This window comes from Tursiops truncatus, chromosome 4 (genome assembly GCF_011762595.2).
Source record: "Tursiops truncatus isolate mTurTru1 chromosome 4, mTurTru1.mat.Y, whole genome shotgun sequence".
NCBI classification, from domain to species: domain Eukaryota; kingdom Metazoa; phylum Chordata; class Mammalia; order Artiodactyla; family Delphinidae; genus Tursiops; species Tursiops truncatus.
Window position 1 is genome coordinate 131,942,894 of NC_047037.1, and position 15,290 is coordinate 131,958,183.

At 40.3% G+C, this 15,290-nt stretch overlaps 1 protein-coding gene across 2 annotated transcripts in view; it reads right to left on the reverse strand.

Annotated features, from left to right (window-relative positions):
- Window positions 1–12,096, reverse strand: part of PAXBP1 (PAX3 and PAX7 binding protein 1) — a 33,954-nt gene extending 21,858 nt beyond the window's left edge. The window contains exons 1-7 of one of the 2 annotated variants that reach the window (XM_073804453.1): window positions 11,439–12,096; window positions 9,874–10,002; window positions 4,947–5,123; window positions 3,165–3,386; window positions 2,536–2,639; window positions 1,408–1,625; window positions 709–898 (exon numbers count right to left, since the gene is read on the reverse strand). In XM_073804453.1, coding sequence (XP_073660554.1) covers window positions 709–898; window positions 1,408–1,625; window positions 2,536–2,639; window positions 3,165–3,386; window positions 4,947–5,123; window positions 9,874–10,002; window positions 11,439–11,781 — 1,383 coding nt within the window. In that variant the 5' untranslated portion in view covers window positions 11,782–12,096. The remainder of the gene's footprint in view (window positions 1–708; window positions 899–1,407; window positions 1,626–2,535; window positions 2,640–3,164; window positions 3,387–4,946; window positions 5,124–9,873; window positions 10,003–11,438) is intronic. The other variant, XM_004311674.4, reaches the window with a different exon arrangement.
- Between the last annotated feature and the right edge of the window lie 3,194 nt (window positions 12,097–15,290).

Genomic DNA, 15,290 nt, shown 5'->3' on the forward strand with positions numbered 1-15,290 from the left:
TTCTTAAAGAAAAGGCTGTGAAGTCCACAAATGCCTATAAACCAATGCATCAAACGGTAACATTTATCTTAAAGAAAAATCAATTAAAAGGCTGTTTGAGAAAAGGATTCCCGGGCAGCTAACAAAAAATGCAAACAAGTGGTACAATAGGATGCAAAGAATTGTGCCAACTGACTGTCATACTAAAAAAAATGAACTTGGAAGAAATGAGACCTTAACAGAAATTATGGCCAATGAATGGTTTCTGAAATGGATAAAGCACAGGCTTATTTAGATGAAAGCTATTAGCAGCAATGGCAATCAACTTTATCTAGGGTAAAAAAAAGCTAATAAAATATTGCAACTTTATGCATATTTGGAATTACTTGTAGAAACAGTTTAAAGGCAAGTTTAGATTTGAACCATAAAAAAGAAAATTTCATGAGTCCCTTATATTTTAATAAATCAGGACAGGCCAATAATCTACCATTAAATTAAGGCAGGATTTGCCAAAGTCTTATTTAAATATGCTTTGAATTATCTTTTTTTGTTTTCTACAAGGCACTAGATTACCCCAAGATAGAAGGTTGTTAATGAAGTGGAGAAAATGAAGCATGACTTTTCATCACTTCTAAAGTTGAATTCAGTGGATATTTTCTGAGAAATATAGAAATCTAGACCTCCTTAATTTTGCCTTATTCAAAGAGATTAATATTTTTGCATTCTTACCTTTTCACTGAAACACTCAAGCAAGTCTTGGACATACCCTCGCATTTCTTGCAAAAATTTATACCGTTCACCAATACCCCCAGAAGACCCTTCTAATCTTTCAATAGCCCTGGTGGAGTCCACTCGGCTTTGCAGATGTTTCTCATGCTGCTGTCGATTTGTTTTGTGCAGTTCTTTCATGGAGTCCAACCTTAAGAACAGAAAAGGATAAATATAACACATTTACATCTGAAAGTCTATGCTGTCAGGACTCTTGCAATATTTATAATAATGCATTTAGTTCCACTATTAGAATATAAAAATGCTTGGAGTGGATCTTTTCATCTGTACTGCTCTTTTCCTCAAAAAAACGGCAGTTTACAGACTTCATATAAAGTTATTTGGTGGGCTAACCAAAATCTCACTGTTTTGTTTTTCCCCCCATATCTTGACTACACTTTTTCAGAGTCCAAGAGGTGCAAATTCAGAACTGTCTTCAACAAGATCACGGAGTGGTATTTTTAAAAACTTTTCGAGGCTTCCACAGAAGTAATCCAAGAAGGTAGCAGAACAAAGTATGAAGTCATCTTCTGTTTAGCTTTTGAAGACAGGCCAGTGAATCTTCTTTGCCGATATTCTGCATCTGCTACCCCAGACTACATGTTGCCTGAGGGAACGGAAAGCTAGAGGACAGGTCTTTAAGAAGTTGATCTGCCCTACCTGTCTTTAAGCTGTTTCTTTACCAAATCAATAGTAACGGGAGTCATCTCATTACTGGGAGTTTTGAAAGGGACTGTATTATCTGTTTTTTGAGATTTGGCATCGGATGATCCGTAGGCTGTGTAACTATAAGGAATGCCATAGGATGAACCGTAAGGCATTGTCTGGTAAGTGTTCTGGTAGTACATGTTCACTTCAGTGGGCTGACTTGCTTGAACCTAGAAAAGAAATGGGATGTATATTAAAACTAGTTGCTGAAACTATGAAAAGAAAAATCCCATGCCTTTAGTGTTAAACAAACAAACAAAAAAACCACTAACAATAAAAACTATACCCATTTTCCAAATAGCATGTAACTAAAATAAGTAATTGCAGAGCTCCTCAAAATCAGATAAAAGTAGGGCTGGATTCATTTCTAATTCCTATGCGATTACTGGATTCATTTCTAGTAACTTTCGGGAAAACAATAACAAAGAAGTTTAGAGTTAGGGACATTAAATTGTGTCAAAACACGAGCAACAAAAAAAATTTTATGTGGTATTTCCACTGTACTACTTACTTCTATAAAATAAATTGTTACAACTATCGAGGAAGATATTTTTCATCTACAATAAGATTTTTGCATTCCTGAGAAATCCATCTTCTACAAAATAATTTTTAAAGTCAGAAAAAAATGAGCTCTATAGGAAAGAAACACCTTTTCTATACAGTGGTTTCCAAACTTTGGGAGCAACAGAATCACCCAGAGGACTTGTTAAACAAGATGGCAGGGCCCCACCCCCAGGGTTTCTCATTCACTAGGTCTCACTCGGGAGGGTGAGAATTTGCATTTCTAACAAGCTTCCATATGATGCTGATGCTGCCGGCTGAAGGACCAGTTAGAGAAACAGTTACCTAAGAAACCAGAAATTCTTCCATCATTTGGATGGTAAAAGGCAAAATATAATATAGTTTCTTCTAACAGCTTACTGGATACATAACTTTATATAATTTTCCTCATTATGTTACTTGAATGAATGACAAAGGATCAGTTCAATGTGCAATATGTTTTTACTTTAACAAAATAAGCTAAAATTTTTTTTAATTTCTTTTTTTTTAATTTTTGAAGCTTAATTCTTTGGTTCTTACCTGAGGGATATTAATTCCTTTTCTTATCTGCTCCTGTTCCCATCGGCTGAGCTCTTCATCTTGTTCTCCAGTTACTAAAGCATCATCATCACTCCCCTCAATACCTATAGCCATAAGCAGCAAAGTAAATAATTCCGAAAAACAGCGAGGGAAGAGATGCTACCATGATATTTCACAAAAATCGAGCAAAACTATTGGCATTAACTCAATCTTACTAAAGTTAAAATGTCTATTATGATCTCTCCCGCATTTGATACTTCTGCTTTTGCTTGTTTTAACACACAGCATACCTTAAGCAAAAGGCAGTATCAATGTAACAATTAAAGCCTCAGATGGGTTTCCTAACGTCTGGAAACCTAATGCCTCCTAAGAATGAAGAGCCAATTACATATATTTATGTATGTTCCGTGCTTAGCACAATACTGGTCACACAGTGCTCAACAAACACTAGCTACCAAAATCATGCTACACTTTTCAAAAACTTCCAATAAGACACTTACACCCAAGCAAGAACAGTTCTCTACCATTAAACATAGTTAAATAAGTATAGGTACTTTTTATCTGATGGTAGTATCAAATTATATTTAATAGCAATGAAACAGGCTTACTGTCCCATTAGATCAAGTTACCTATTTCCTCCGCAATTTTCTGCCTTTGTGATTTTTCTTTCACAGAAAAAACTATACGGCGTTTCTCATCATCGTCTTCGTCGTCACTGGCATCATTCTCATCTTCTCTAACAAGGCGGCCTTTACCAGGCTCACTATCGTGAGGAGTGAAATCTCCCAATTCCCGGGCCATCTGACGCTTTTTCCTTGCAGCGTGTATAAAAGCTGCATCTGGAATTTCTCCTGGAAACAAATGGTGAGGATTATAAACTATGCAATATTAGGGAATAAAGTTTCTATTTTCTTGAAAATATGAAAGATAAGTGAATCTCGTCAAGACAACCTTGTCACAGTGATGTTCTAATGTTATCTGCTGGCATCCCCGGCCCCCTTCCCAAACTGTGGCTGCAAAACAACCGATTCATTTTTAGTTTAGTGTAAATGAAAGTAAAAGTCGCTAGGGAAACTAAGAAATATGTATAATGGCAATATGTACAGGAAGCGGGGGAAGGGAAAATCCACCAAAGCAGTTGTATTTTAATGGTATATTTTTTCATTTTTAAGAAGTAAACGAAAGCAATAAAATCACATTTATTACTAAACCAGAAAACAAATAAAAACAAAAAAGGTATCTACAATCTTACACCCTAAAAAACACTATTAGATTTATAGTATATTTCTCTTGCAAATAGTTTTCAGTTGACCTGTAAGCACACTGAATATATAATTCTGTATCTAATTTTTTCTTCATATTAAAACATAAGCTTTTTCCCATGTTGTTTTGCATAAACATAATTTTTAGTGGTTTACAACATTCACTCAATAAAGCATAATCTACTACATAATCAAATTAATTGACATTTTCACCTACAGTAAAAATTAATGCCTTGCTACTCTTCAAATTGTTATTTAAACAACTATATAATATCCCATCATGTAAATGCACCTTAACTTACTAAGCCATTCCTCTCCTGCTAGACATTTTCTAAATGTTGCTCATTGCAAATAACGTTGCAATAAAAACATTATTTCCTTGGATAAATTTCTCGCTATGGAATTACAGGGTCAAAGACTAAGAACATTTGAAATCTACTGATTCATACTGTCCAACTGCTTCCCATATAGACTGTACCAATTAGAATGCTACTAGAACTATATACATGACTTTTCACAACTTTACAAACCCAGAGTAAGAATTTTATTTTTTTTTAATTTATTATTATTTTTTGGCCTCCCTGCGCAGCCTGTGGGATATTAGTTCCCCGACCAGGGATTGAACCCCGGCCCACAGCAGTGAAAGCGCTAGGGAATTCCCACAGAATAAGTATTTTTAGATTTTATAATGAATTAAATGGTTACTCTTCATAATTTAAATTTGGCTACTAAGCAATTTATTTATTCAAAAGCTGATTAGCCAGTGAATATATCTACAAATTATTTCCATAAAAAAGTTAAAGAAAAAAAAAGTGTGAACATAAAACTAGCAGCAATTTTGCCTTTGGTAGCAGTTCTTAAAAATGTTAAAATCTTAATCTGAAATACATAAAAAAAGGACTTTAGTACCATTTACTTGAAGCCCTACATTTGCTTTGATAATAAAACTGCCTGTCTGAGAATGAACTTGGGAAGTTGGGAAGTTTCTCGTTTTCTTACTTTCTGTATTTGCAAAATGAAACAACCTGGCTTCAAAGAGGGATGTCATAAGAAACACCACTTTGCTAACTCCTTCCTAACGACCATCTTTACAGACAGCTCATTCTTGAGGGCTTACTTCAGTTCTAAGGAGAATTTGCAAGTACACACCTGGACGGAGAACATTCAAAGAAGATAAAGCATTTGAAAAGGCTCCGGCAGCCTTTGGCTTTTCTTCCTCCTTCTCGCTTTCCATATCCATTTCATCTTCCCCGTGTTCACTGATGATAACTCCATCTTCTTGACTGGTGTCCTTAACATGACCTGTTTTGTCCAAAGGAGGTTCGCCTACATTTTTGAAAAAAGTAATAAAATATATCTAAAACAAGATCCATAAATTAAGGAGTCACTTCTAATGCAATTATGGGCTCAATTCATTAAAGCTTGAACTATTTTAATTGTTTATAAAAAAACTAAAACCACTGATGTGTGAAAATGAATAATCACAATAAACACAATTGGGAGGTAACAACAATACAGGGGACGCAGGGATGCATGAGGCCTGCCCAATCGCTACCTTTAATTTTTTTTTTTTTTTTTTTTGCGGTACGCGGGTCTCTCACTGTTGTGGCCTCTCCCGTTGTGGAGCACAGGCTCCAGACGCGCAGGCTCAGCGGCCATGGCTCACGGGCCCAGCCGCTCCGCGGCACGTGGGATCCTCCCGGACCGGGGCACGAACCCGGGTCCCCTGTATCGGCAGGCAGACTCTCAACCACTGCGCCACCAGGGAAGCTCGCTACCTTTAATTTTATCAAAATTTTACTAGTTTATCAACTAACTGTTTCTCCCTCTAAACTCTCATAGGTAACTGTTCAAACCTCTTGGAAGCATTATTTCACTTTACATGTCAGTATTTCGTTAAACTCTAAGCCCACTTGAGGCAGCTTTCTATCAAGAACAAAGATTACAGACCAGATAAACCTCTCTGTAATGAACACTTTACGGGGTATCATCTTAGTTCACAGCCATTTGTCACCCATCATCTGAAGGGTCGAGACCCAAAAGTCACATTTACACTGTGTAAGCCCCTCACCCCGTTCCCATGAATGAACGTTTAAGAGTGGATGTGTGACTAAACTTGATTTTTCTGGCAATCTGGAATTGGGACACAGAGACAAGTCAGAGACTAGGTGGCACTAAAAACCACATGCAAACTAGGAAGGGAGTTGTGGAGTAGCTGTACTTGGCCACGTGGACAGAGGAGAGAGCTCTCTAGTTCTCAGGCCATTCCCGAGGCCAGTTTCAAGACTGTTACAGTGGTTTACTTCACACCAAACGGTTTACTTTACTTATAACTAAATAGTCCTATTACACCCTTCCCAGGCAAAGCTCAGAAAATCAGTGTTTTTCACCTTGAAGTACTGAACCTGGCAATGCACACAAGAGGCACCATGAATATAATGGAAGAGTAAAACAGAAGTTCATTCTAAATATGAAAGATAAACTTCTGTTGTTTCCCTAGCATGCTCCCCTCCCTCCCCAAAACTGCTTCAAAAGTTCTTAGTTCTTCTCAAACCATATTCTACTTCCCTAAAGAAGAGTGCTGGGGATAATGACTCCCCCCACCCCCCAGCTTTACTGAGAAGATTTAGGTCATTCTGCTTTAAGGCTCTTTAGTTTTTTAAATTTAGGATTGTGGCTAACGAGGATGCTACCTCGTTAGCCACAGACTCCCTCTGAAGTGACTTCTAAGGCTATGAGATTTTAAAACTCAGTTTAATCAGATGTATAAAGATAGATATAGTCAAGAACTACCCATTTCCTTCTGCTCTCAATCTACACTACATCAATGGCTTTTATAGACAAAACAGAACTACAAGAAGGTTTACTAGATCAGATATGCCCAGATAAAGATTTCTGCAGACTTCAAAAGATTCAGTGTTTCAATAAGTTGATAAGTATTTGCTTGTGACTGAGCAAATACAAGTCCAAAACATGGCTGACAGGTGAATTTTTGTGACTTGGTCATATATTATCCTTTCAGACAGCTTTATAAAAAGAGATGCTAACTAACCTTTTCTAGGCTCCTCTTGTGCCTCAATTTCTTTGACTGCTACTTTAAGAAACTTGCTGTCACAAATATTCTCTCTACTTTGATTTTTTTAGGTTTGCAGCTGTTTTATTTATAAGTATACATTTAACACAAGGAAATAAACACTGATGCATGGAAGTCTAGTTAATAGTAGTGTAACTATGTATCATTTGGATGATTACATGATTTTAAACAACAAACTACACTGAAAAATTAATGCGATAAAATTCTTGGTCATAATATTATTAAGAATATATAAACTGAAATTATGATTGCTCCAAATTTGAAAATGGAAGTGAACTCATTTGGACAGAGTCAGAGTTTAACATAATCTGAAAGGAGGTGGGGGTCAGGCTCTCCCTCTCCTTTCTTCTGTCTACAAAGACACACAGGCTTCTCTTTAGCAAAAGAACTTCTACTTGATCCCAATTGTTTCTCTACCGTCCTTTCCTTCTCCCTCTGCCAAACTTCCCAAAGCAGCAGTGCAGACCTGCTACCCACCCCTTCCTCACCAATTTCCATGCCTCAACCCTGGCAAACAGCCTTTGATTTCTCCCATTCCAAGCTCACCAACTAACCCAAAGGCTGCAGCCACAGCTAATTCATACAGTATCACTGAGCAATTTAGTAAAAGATGTTCCTTCCTCCAAACAGGCACAGAGCTTGGCAAGTAAACTAGCCTCTTTTGCCAGATGCCCTCCTCCGGAAAAGAACACAGCAACCCTGCCAATAGCCCTTCCTCAGCCCTTACTTTTCCTGACCTTTCTGATACTATTTCACACAACTGACAGTCATCATCTTGAAACTTTCCTATCTTTTCTCCTTTGGACTTTATGATTCTTTTTATCTCTTCAGTAAACCCTCTTCTCTATGTGTATGCTTATTACAGGTAGAAGTCTTTGGTCCTCAGGAATTTTTCCTTTATGCTACTCCCTCATCAACTCCATTTACTCTGGTTTTAATGATCACCTCAATGAGCACCATACCTAAACCTACATCTCCAAATCTTCACTGGCCATTTCCACTCAAATTCAAGTTTAAAGGTAAACTCATTATTTTAGGAATATCACAAAAGTAGACTGATACGACCCTTGTTTTCAAGTTAATGCACCTCTGCCTGTCTAGGGAGGGCTGGGGTAGGAAAAGCCCGGGATTGTGATTTGATGAATGAGAAGAGCTACAGAGCGCCATCACTTCAGAGATGACGACCTATATAACACAGAGGCTCCACCTTTGGGGAGGACATTAATTGAGTTATTGGGTGAGTAGGAAATCCGTTATATGAAAGTAGAAGATAGAAGAGGTCACAGAAGGTGGCTTCAAAAACCTTGTACTTGCTTCAATTTCTTAACCCAACAGTAAATGGTCCTTTCTCAGTTCTCACTTTTCCTGACCTTCCTTGTTCGATTTCATCGTACACAGTTGGTTCTCAAGAGATCTGGAAAATATGAAGCAGCTTCCTAGAGTCAAAAATAATCAGTTCCCCTAAAAACCCTCCTCCTCCCACCTGCATTCCCTATTTCTGTATATCATACATAATTATTATCTCAGTCACCTGGCACAAAAGCTCAAATCTGACTATTTCTTTCAAATCCAATAGCTGACTCATACCTTAGGTCTACCAATTCTTCCCTTGCAATACTTCTCAAATCATCTTTTACTATTTCTTTTCCCACACCCACAGCAAACATTTTTAACTCATCCACAATTTCCCACTGAGTCAGGAAAAGCCTCCGTCTTGCTCAGCTGAGACCTTTTTAAACCCACTACTAATGGATTAAAGCTGGCCCTTGCATTTCAACTGCTTTAAGCCTCCAATCTCTCCCTGTGCCAATCCATGCTGCATGCTAACACCAGGTTAAGATTTCAAAAGGCATTCATCATGTCGGCATCTTGCAGGCCGCTGAAACAGCAACCCTAAATCCCTTACTAGATAGTAAACATCCTTCACATTCTGTCAGCAACGTACCTTTCACCCTAAACCTCCGCTTCCTCCACAAATCGTCTACTTTGGCCTGTCAGGCATACTTGCTCTTTTCCAAAACAGCCTAGGTCTCATTAATCTTTAATATCCCCATACCTCCCCTAGCCTTTGGTATTTAAATTATCAAAAAGCCGGCTTCAAATTCCACTTTATCTAGGAAGCATTCCTTCACCCACCTCTAAAAAAAAATGTAGTTAAACTTCACCGGACACTTTGCCAAATACTGAGTCCAGTTATACATTTAAGTGATGCTGTCTCCAAAATAAGATCGCAAATTTGAGATATAAGGACATACTTTTCCACATTAAGCATATAGCGGAGAACTGGGAAATAATAATTCTACCTTTAATTCCATAAAATAAAAATATTTCCCTAAAGCACTTGCAGTGAGAATAACTCATATTAGCATATGATAATGGAACCACTTTCCTAAGGACAAATAACTGCTTAAAAATGTTAACTTAGATTGTGAGAGGACATGAGAGATGTCTGTACAACGCAGGCAGGGGCCACACACTGAGGAGTCTTCATCTGTGTCGCTGATGAGGCTGCTGAATGGGAGTATTGTCAACATTAGACTTAGGGCATTCCTAAAAGTTCTCTAAGAATTAAACCAACTGTGTAAATAACACCAAAGGAATCGAAAGCTTGTCTCTACAAAATACAAGTACGGGAATTTGCACAGTACTCCTTCAAATAGGAATAAACCTGTATCTCAGGTTTAAGTGTGAAACCTCCCTTCTCTGTTCAACAGCAATTGGAACACTAGTAGGAAAATTGGGAGACAATTTAGTCATTGCAGCAGAAACATTCCTGTGGCAACAGTTCTGTCTTTTTAAAAAATGCATTTACAATGCAATTGTCTTATAATTAAACAAAAGAACTGTATCGTTACTCAATTTGTACCCGACAACGACAAAGTCAACTGAACAAGTTCACTATATATACCAAATCCATTCAAACCCTGTGAGAAACAGTTTCATTTTGTCATTTCAAAAGAATCATATTCGTTTGGTACTTACTGTCAGCTGATGAGTTGATTTCTGTCTTAATCTTCGATTTTTCAAGATCTTCTTTATATTCTTTCTTAAGCAATTTTACTATCTTTTTACTATAACTTGATTTCTTCACTTTGAAAACTTCTTCACTTTCTTAAAAAAAGAAATTAAACGAAGTCTGTAGTAACCATTTTCAGACAGTGTTTTCCATTCTAACTTGCAAATTCTTCCAAATACATACTCATACACGCCAAATCATTACATAACTTGAAATTATTTCAAATCTGTAATAGGTTCTCAAAAACTGAGTCAACTTCATAGGTTAATCTGGAATAATGCCAATTTGAGACTTTTTAAAAGGCAAAACACATGTAACTGCAAAAAATTGTCCTGTGTCCTACTGTCTTCCTTGAATCATCTATTGCAGGAGGAAGAAGAAGTCATTGAAAAAGCACCTGATTATCATATTATTAAGGTATCCGAAACAAAACATCCAAAATCAAAAGGTGCTAGTTTACAGAGCTGTCAAATCCGAGTAACTCTATATTCATCACAAACTGACATACTGTTATTTCAAGACTAAGCTGAGAGCTAATCACTTTTCAAAAATAAGTTTTGATGACGTATCCATCATCCTTGATTTGAAAACTTTAAAAGTCAAACGCACTTTGCCAAATTGTCCCTGTATCATTAAAAACAAAAATGTGGCTGTACTCCTCTCAAACTTAAGATAAAAAACAACAGGAAAGCCAAAGAGAAACTGCCTATTACTGGAAACAAGAAAGCATCCCGCACCGAGATGCTTCATAACATGGACTTAATTGGGTTATATAAACACACACTCAACAATTCGGGAGGTAAAACGGTTTAAGATTTAAGGCTCATTTACGATCAGAAATCTATATCCACTGCAGCCTGGCCCCTCACACCAGACTGGATAAACTGCCCTGAAATACCATTACACTGTCTTTCTTCATTGTCCAAATGTCAATGCGAGGAAGGCCGCACATCTGTACCCCTGTTTACTTTTATGGGTAAACTGAGGCTCCGCGATCGCAAGGGACTGGCCCCAGGTGACTCAGAACCAGAGCTTCAACTCCGGGCGTCTGTTCCCAGACCGAGTACTCCTTACACACCCGGCCTTCCCGATCAAGGATGTCTAACCAGGACGAGAACGGCAAAAGGGGTGGGCACGGTGACCTACAGAGGGCTCAGAGAACGTGCCAAGAGCAGTATGGGGACCTGACTCGAGTTCTCCCTAAAACACACCCGCCAGTTAAAAGAAGCAGGACAGGGAACACTGAATTTCCACTTGAAAAACTCAGAATGACTGATCTGAGATCCAGGAATAGGAGATGCACGGGAGGACGATGAGAAGGAGGCGGTAGTTAAGAAAAGGCTGGTGGCGGCGCGGGAACACGTCCCCAGCCAGAGCAGAAGGCCGGAGGCGGGGACAGTGTGCAGCGGGTCGGGCGAGAAGGGGCTCCGTTGCCGGGGGCTGAGGCTGGGAGCCCAGAGAATGCGGGGACTCGAGGTGGATGCGCGGGGTAGGGATGTCGGGATCTGGGAGGTCGAAGCGCGAAGGTTACCTTCGTCCTCATCCTGGAAGCTGAGCAGGCTGGCCCGGGGCACCTCTTTGTTCTCTCGTGGCCTCTTGCGCGGCTTCAGCCCGTTGCCGGGCTCCGCGCCTCCCGGGAAGCAGCCCCCGGCTTCAATCCCGGGGCCCGAGGTCAGCGCGGAAGGCGGAGGCAGCCCCGGGCCCAGCAGCGGCTCCCCCCCGGGGGCCCTGTCGCCGCCGCCGGGGCCCGGCTCTTCGCCGGTGCCCGGCGGCGGCAGCAACGGCGGCGGCTCCTGCTCCTCATCGCGTTCTCGCTCCTCCTCCTCCGAGTCATTCCGCTTACGCACGTTCACTCGCCGGGCCTTTCGGAACATTCCCGCGGCCCGCACGTCTGTCTCCCACCGGCACTCACACCGCGGCCCCGGCAGCGCAGAACTCGCGAAGGCGCACGCGCGCTCCCCCCAAGCTTCAGCCGAGTCGCGTCTTCCCTCCAGCGACAGTGCACCCCTGAGCGCGCTTGCGCTCCCGCTCTCAGTACTTGGGGAGAACTCCGCGCCTCTCGCGAGAACATCAGCTGTTTGCACTGTCCTCTGTCGGCGTGGAGGATTATCGGCATGGAACTCTGAGACTTCGGTGCTATCCGACGGGTCACAAAGAGGATCATAGAGATTAGAGGACAGAGTAAACCCTGCTGTCCCTCAGCCCAGGGAGCTGCAGTGCGCCTTCTGCACTTACGTAGTCACGCGAGGAAACCTCCCGCCAAGCGCAGGGAGGGGCAAATAGAGAAGGAGGAGGAGGGGAGGGAGGAGGGGAGGGAGGAGGGGAGGGAGGAGGGGAGGGAGGAGGGGAGGGAGGAGGGGAGGGAGGAGGGGAGGGAGGAGGGGAGGGAGGAGGGGAGGGAGGAGGGGAGGGAGGAGGGGCGGAGCCAGGTTTGGCGAGGGAAAGTGCAATCCAGCGGGTAGGATGTTACTCTCGAGACTGCATTGAGGTGTGGTATGATAATTATAACTAACTCTACTGAGTAGCACTTCGTATTTCTACAGCTTTATGGCTATCGAGCACTTTCAAAAACACTGAATCTCATTTAGGATAAAATGTTCCTTGGCCTGATATTTTAGCCACCTTCCCTCTGTTACAACGAAAGCAAAAGTGTTTTTGGTGTTTTCGAAAGAATGCCAGGTTTGCTAGCAGTTCCGAAACCTGGCTGATTTCAGAAACAAACGGAAGGAAAAATCGACTTGAGGGTTGGAAATGGTTGTGACACATTTCAGACTTGTGTCACATAGTAACAATCTTAACTGCCAAGGGCGGAACCGGGTATTTGACTTTGAAGTGGAACTCACCTGCTTTCTCATTGTGCCACCAAATGTAGGGCCTTGTCCTTCACTTATGTGCATATATGCGAATTTTCTTGTCTCAAAATTCAAAAGGTGACAAGGGGCATTCATTCATATAGTGAAAAAAGCCCACCCATCTCTAGAAGCCTTCCAGTTCGCCGGCAATGTTAAAAGTTTCTTATGACCCTCCAGAGGTATTCTATGAACATAAAAGAAAAGATGTATATTTTATGAATTACCCTTTTTACACAATGTGCAAACAGTGCATTTTTAGTCTAACATAAATTGGAGATCAGTTCATATCTGTTCATAAAACGTTGTCTCTTCTAATACCCACCTGCATAGTGATCCACGGTTAGACTGTACCATAATCTATTTAACCAGTCCCATTAAAAAATTGGTATTACGGTTATTTCCAGTCTTGCTGTAATAATCAATGCTGCAATGAAAAGCTTCGAAAAATGGTCACTAGTAGGATGAACTAGTAGTGGAATTGCTAGATCCAAAGATGTGCGTTTGTAATTTGGCTAATTCTAAGTTCTTTATAGCAGCTGTGCCAGTCTGTACTCCTACCAAAGTGCCTACTTGCCTACACCATCCTGTCAAAATTTCACTTGAGATTTAAGTTCCAAGTTGAAAAAGATCCCAAGCTCAAGAATTTCTATATCATACACATCTGCCTCTGGTTTTCTTTGATTGGATTGAGATCTGCCCACCCATCACTCACTTTTGGAAACTGGCAAGATGATCTAGGCTGAGAGCGTCCTCTGTAACATTTTCTTCCAGTTAATAGGGAACGTTAATAACATCTAGCTTCCATTCTACTCAAATTACTCTAAGTTCTTATATTCTGGCTATTCAGCATTGATTTAAGTTCTGATTCCAACAGTGTTTCATTGGTGAAATTGAACTCCAATTCCTATCACCGAAGATTCAAATTGTGCCTGGTCAGCCTCTAGACAGCAGCTCCAGAGCCAAGAGACAGATTTGCAGTAACTTGATTAGGGTAGAGGCAACAAAGACAAGGTCCGGAGGACTTAAGGACTATGTTAATATTTTGGCTTAAAACCTCAAAAAGATCTTCCACTGTACAAGTGGCGATTGAATATGGGTAGAGAGGAGACCATTGGTAGTTTTAAAGCAAGCTAACAAATGAAAAGACAACATGTATTTATAACTTTGACAATCTACCTATTCAGATAATTGAAGGGCAAAGTTAAACTCTTAGAAGTTATCTTGCTGCCAAAGCAAGCCAGAGGTCCTTCTAGAGGTTATAGACCCTGTGGAAATTAAATTCCTGAAACTGACTAGCTGCTTTAATTGCCTGTCATCCAGTATATTATCTGAAACTAATTATTTTATAAAATGCTCTGTGCTTTGAGTATTAAACTGACTAATTTGTTTATTGAATACAGTATGTCATCACTTTTTTTTTTTTTTTTTTTTGGCCATGCTGCATGGCACGTGGGATCTTAGTTCCTGCACCAGGGGTTGAACCCGAGCCTCCTGCAGTGGAAGCTCAGAGTCTTAACCACTGGACCTCTAGGGAAGTCCCAAGTGTGTCATCACTATTTAATGTTGGAGTGCTTTTAGTATCTGGGAAGACAAAGACTGCTTCCTAAGAACTCTTACATCCATCATTTTGTTTGAATCAATCAGTTCAGTACTTTTTTAAAGTTATCTTTCCAAGCAATAATTCTGATTCATTTTTTTCCCACCAAATTGTGACTTTACATGGATTAACTGGCCCATAAATTCAAACAAAAAAGGCAAACCACTTTTGTTTGTTTTGTTTGCCAACTCAGACTCTATAGTCTGGAACGATAGTTACCAAATGCAGGTCTATGAACCTGTGACGTTTTCCCTAGGCAGCTGCCAGATGAGAAGAGTAAGAACAGTCTGTTCATGTAGAGTAGCCAGATGTCCTTTCTTGGGGGGAAAAAATGGTCCTTTATTCAGAGATTGTCTTTCTCTTTCCATGTTAAGGTACTGAAATCTCTTTCCTTATATGAAATAATGATGATAGTATATGGTAGTGTGTTTGTTTGTTTGTTTTTCTGCGGTACGCGGGCCTCTCACTGCCGTGGACTCTCCCACCGCGGAGCACGGGCTTCGGACGCGCAGGCTCAGCGACCATGGCTCATGGGCCCAGCCGCTCCGCAGCATGTGGGATCTTCCCGGACCGGGGCATGAACCCGTGTACCCTGCATCGGCAGGCGGACTCTTAACCACTGCGCCACCAGGGAAGCCCTGTTTGTTTGTTTTTATACACTTATTTGGCAAACTAAAAGGTAGTGAAAGCTATGAGTCCTCCCAAATCGTTTATTTTATCTAAAAATTTTATTTGGCAGGCAAATAAGTAGTCTAAATAATAGTCTAATCTAATAGTCTATGAATCCCTGATCTACAGATGTTTCTTTTCTTCCTAAAACTATAACTCACTAATTCTGTTCTGGAAAAAAAAAAAGCTGAAGAAATCATTTAATTATTTAATTAAATTATGTTAGCCCTTGCCTTGGCGCAGACAGCTGTGCATTAACTTAAAG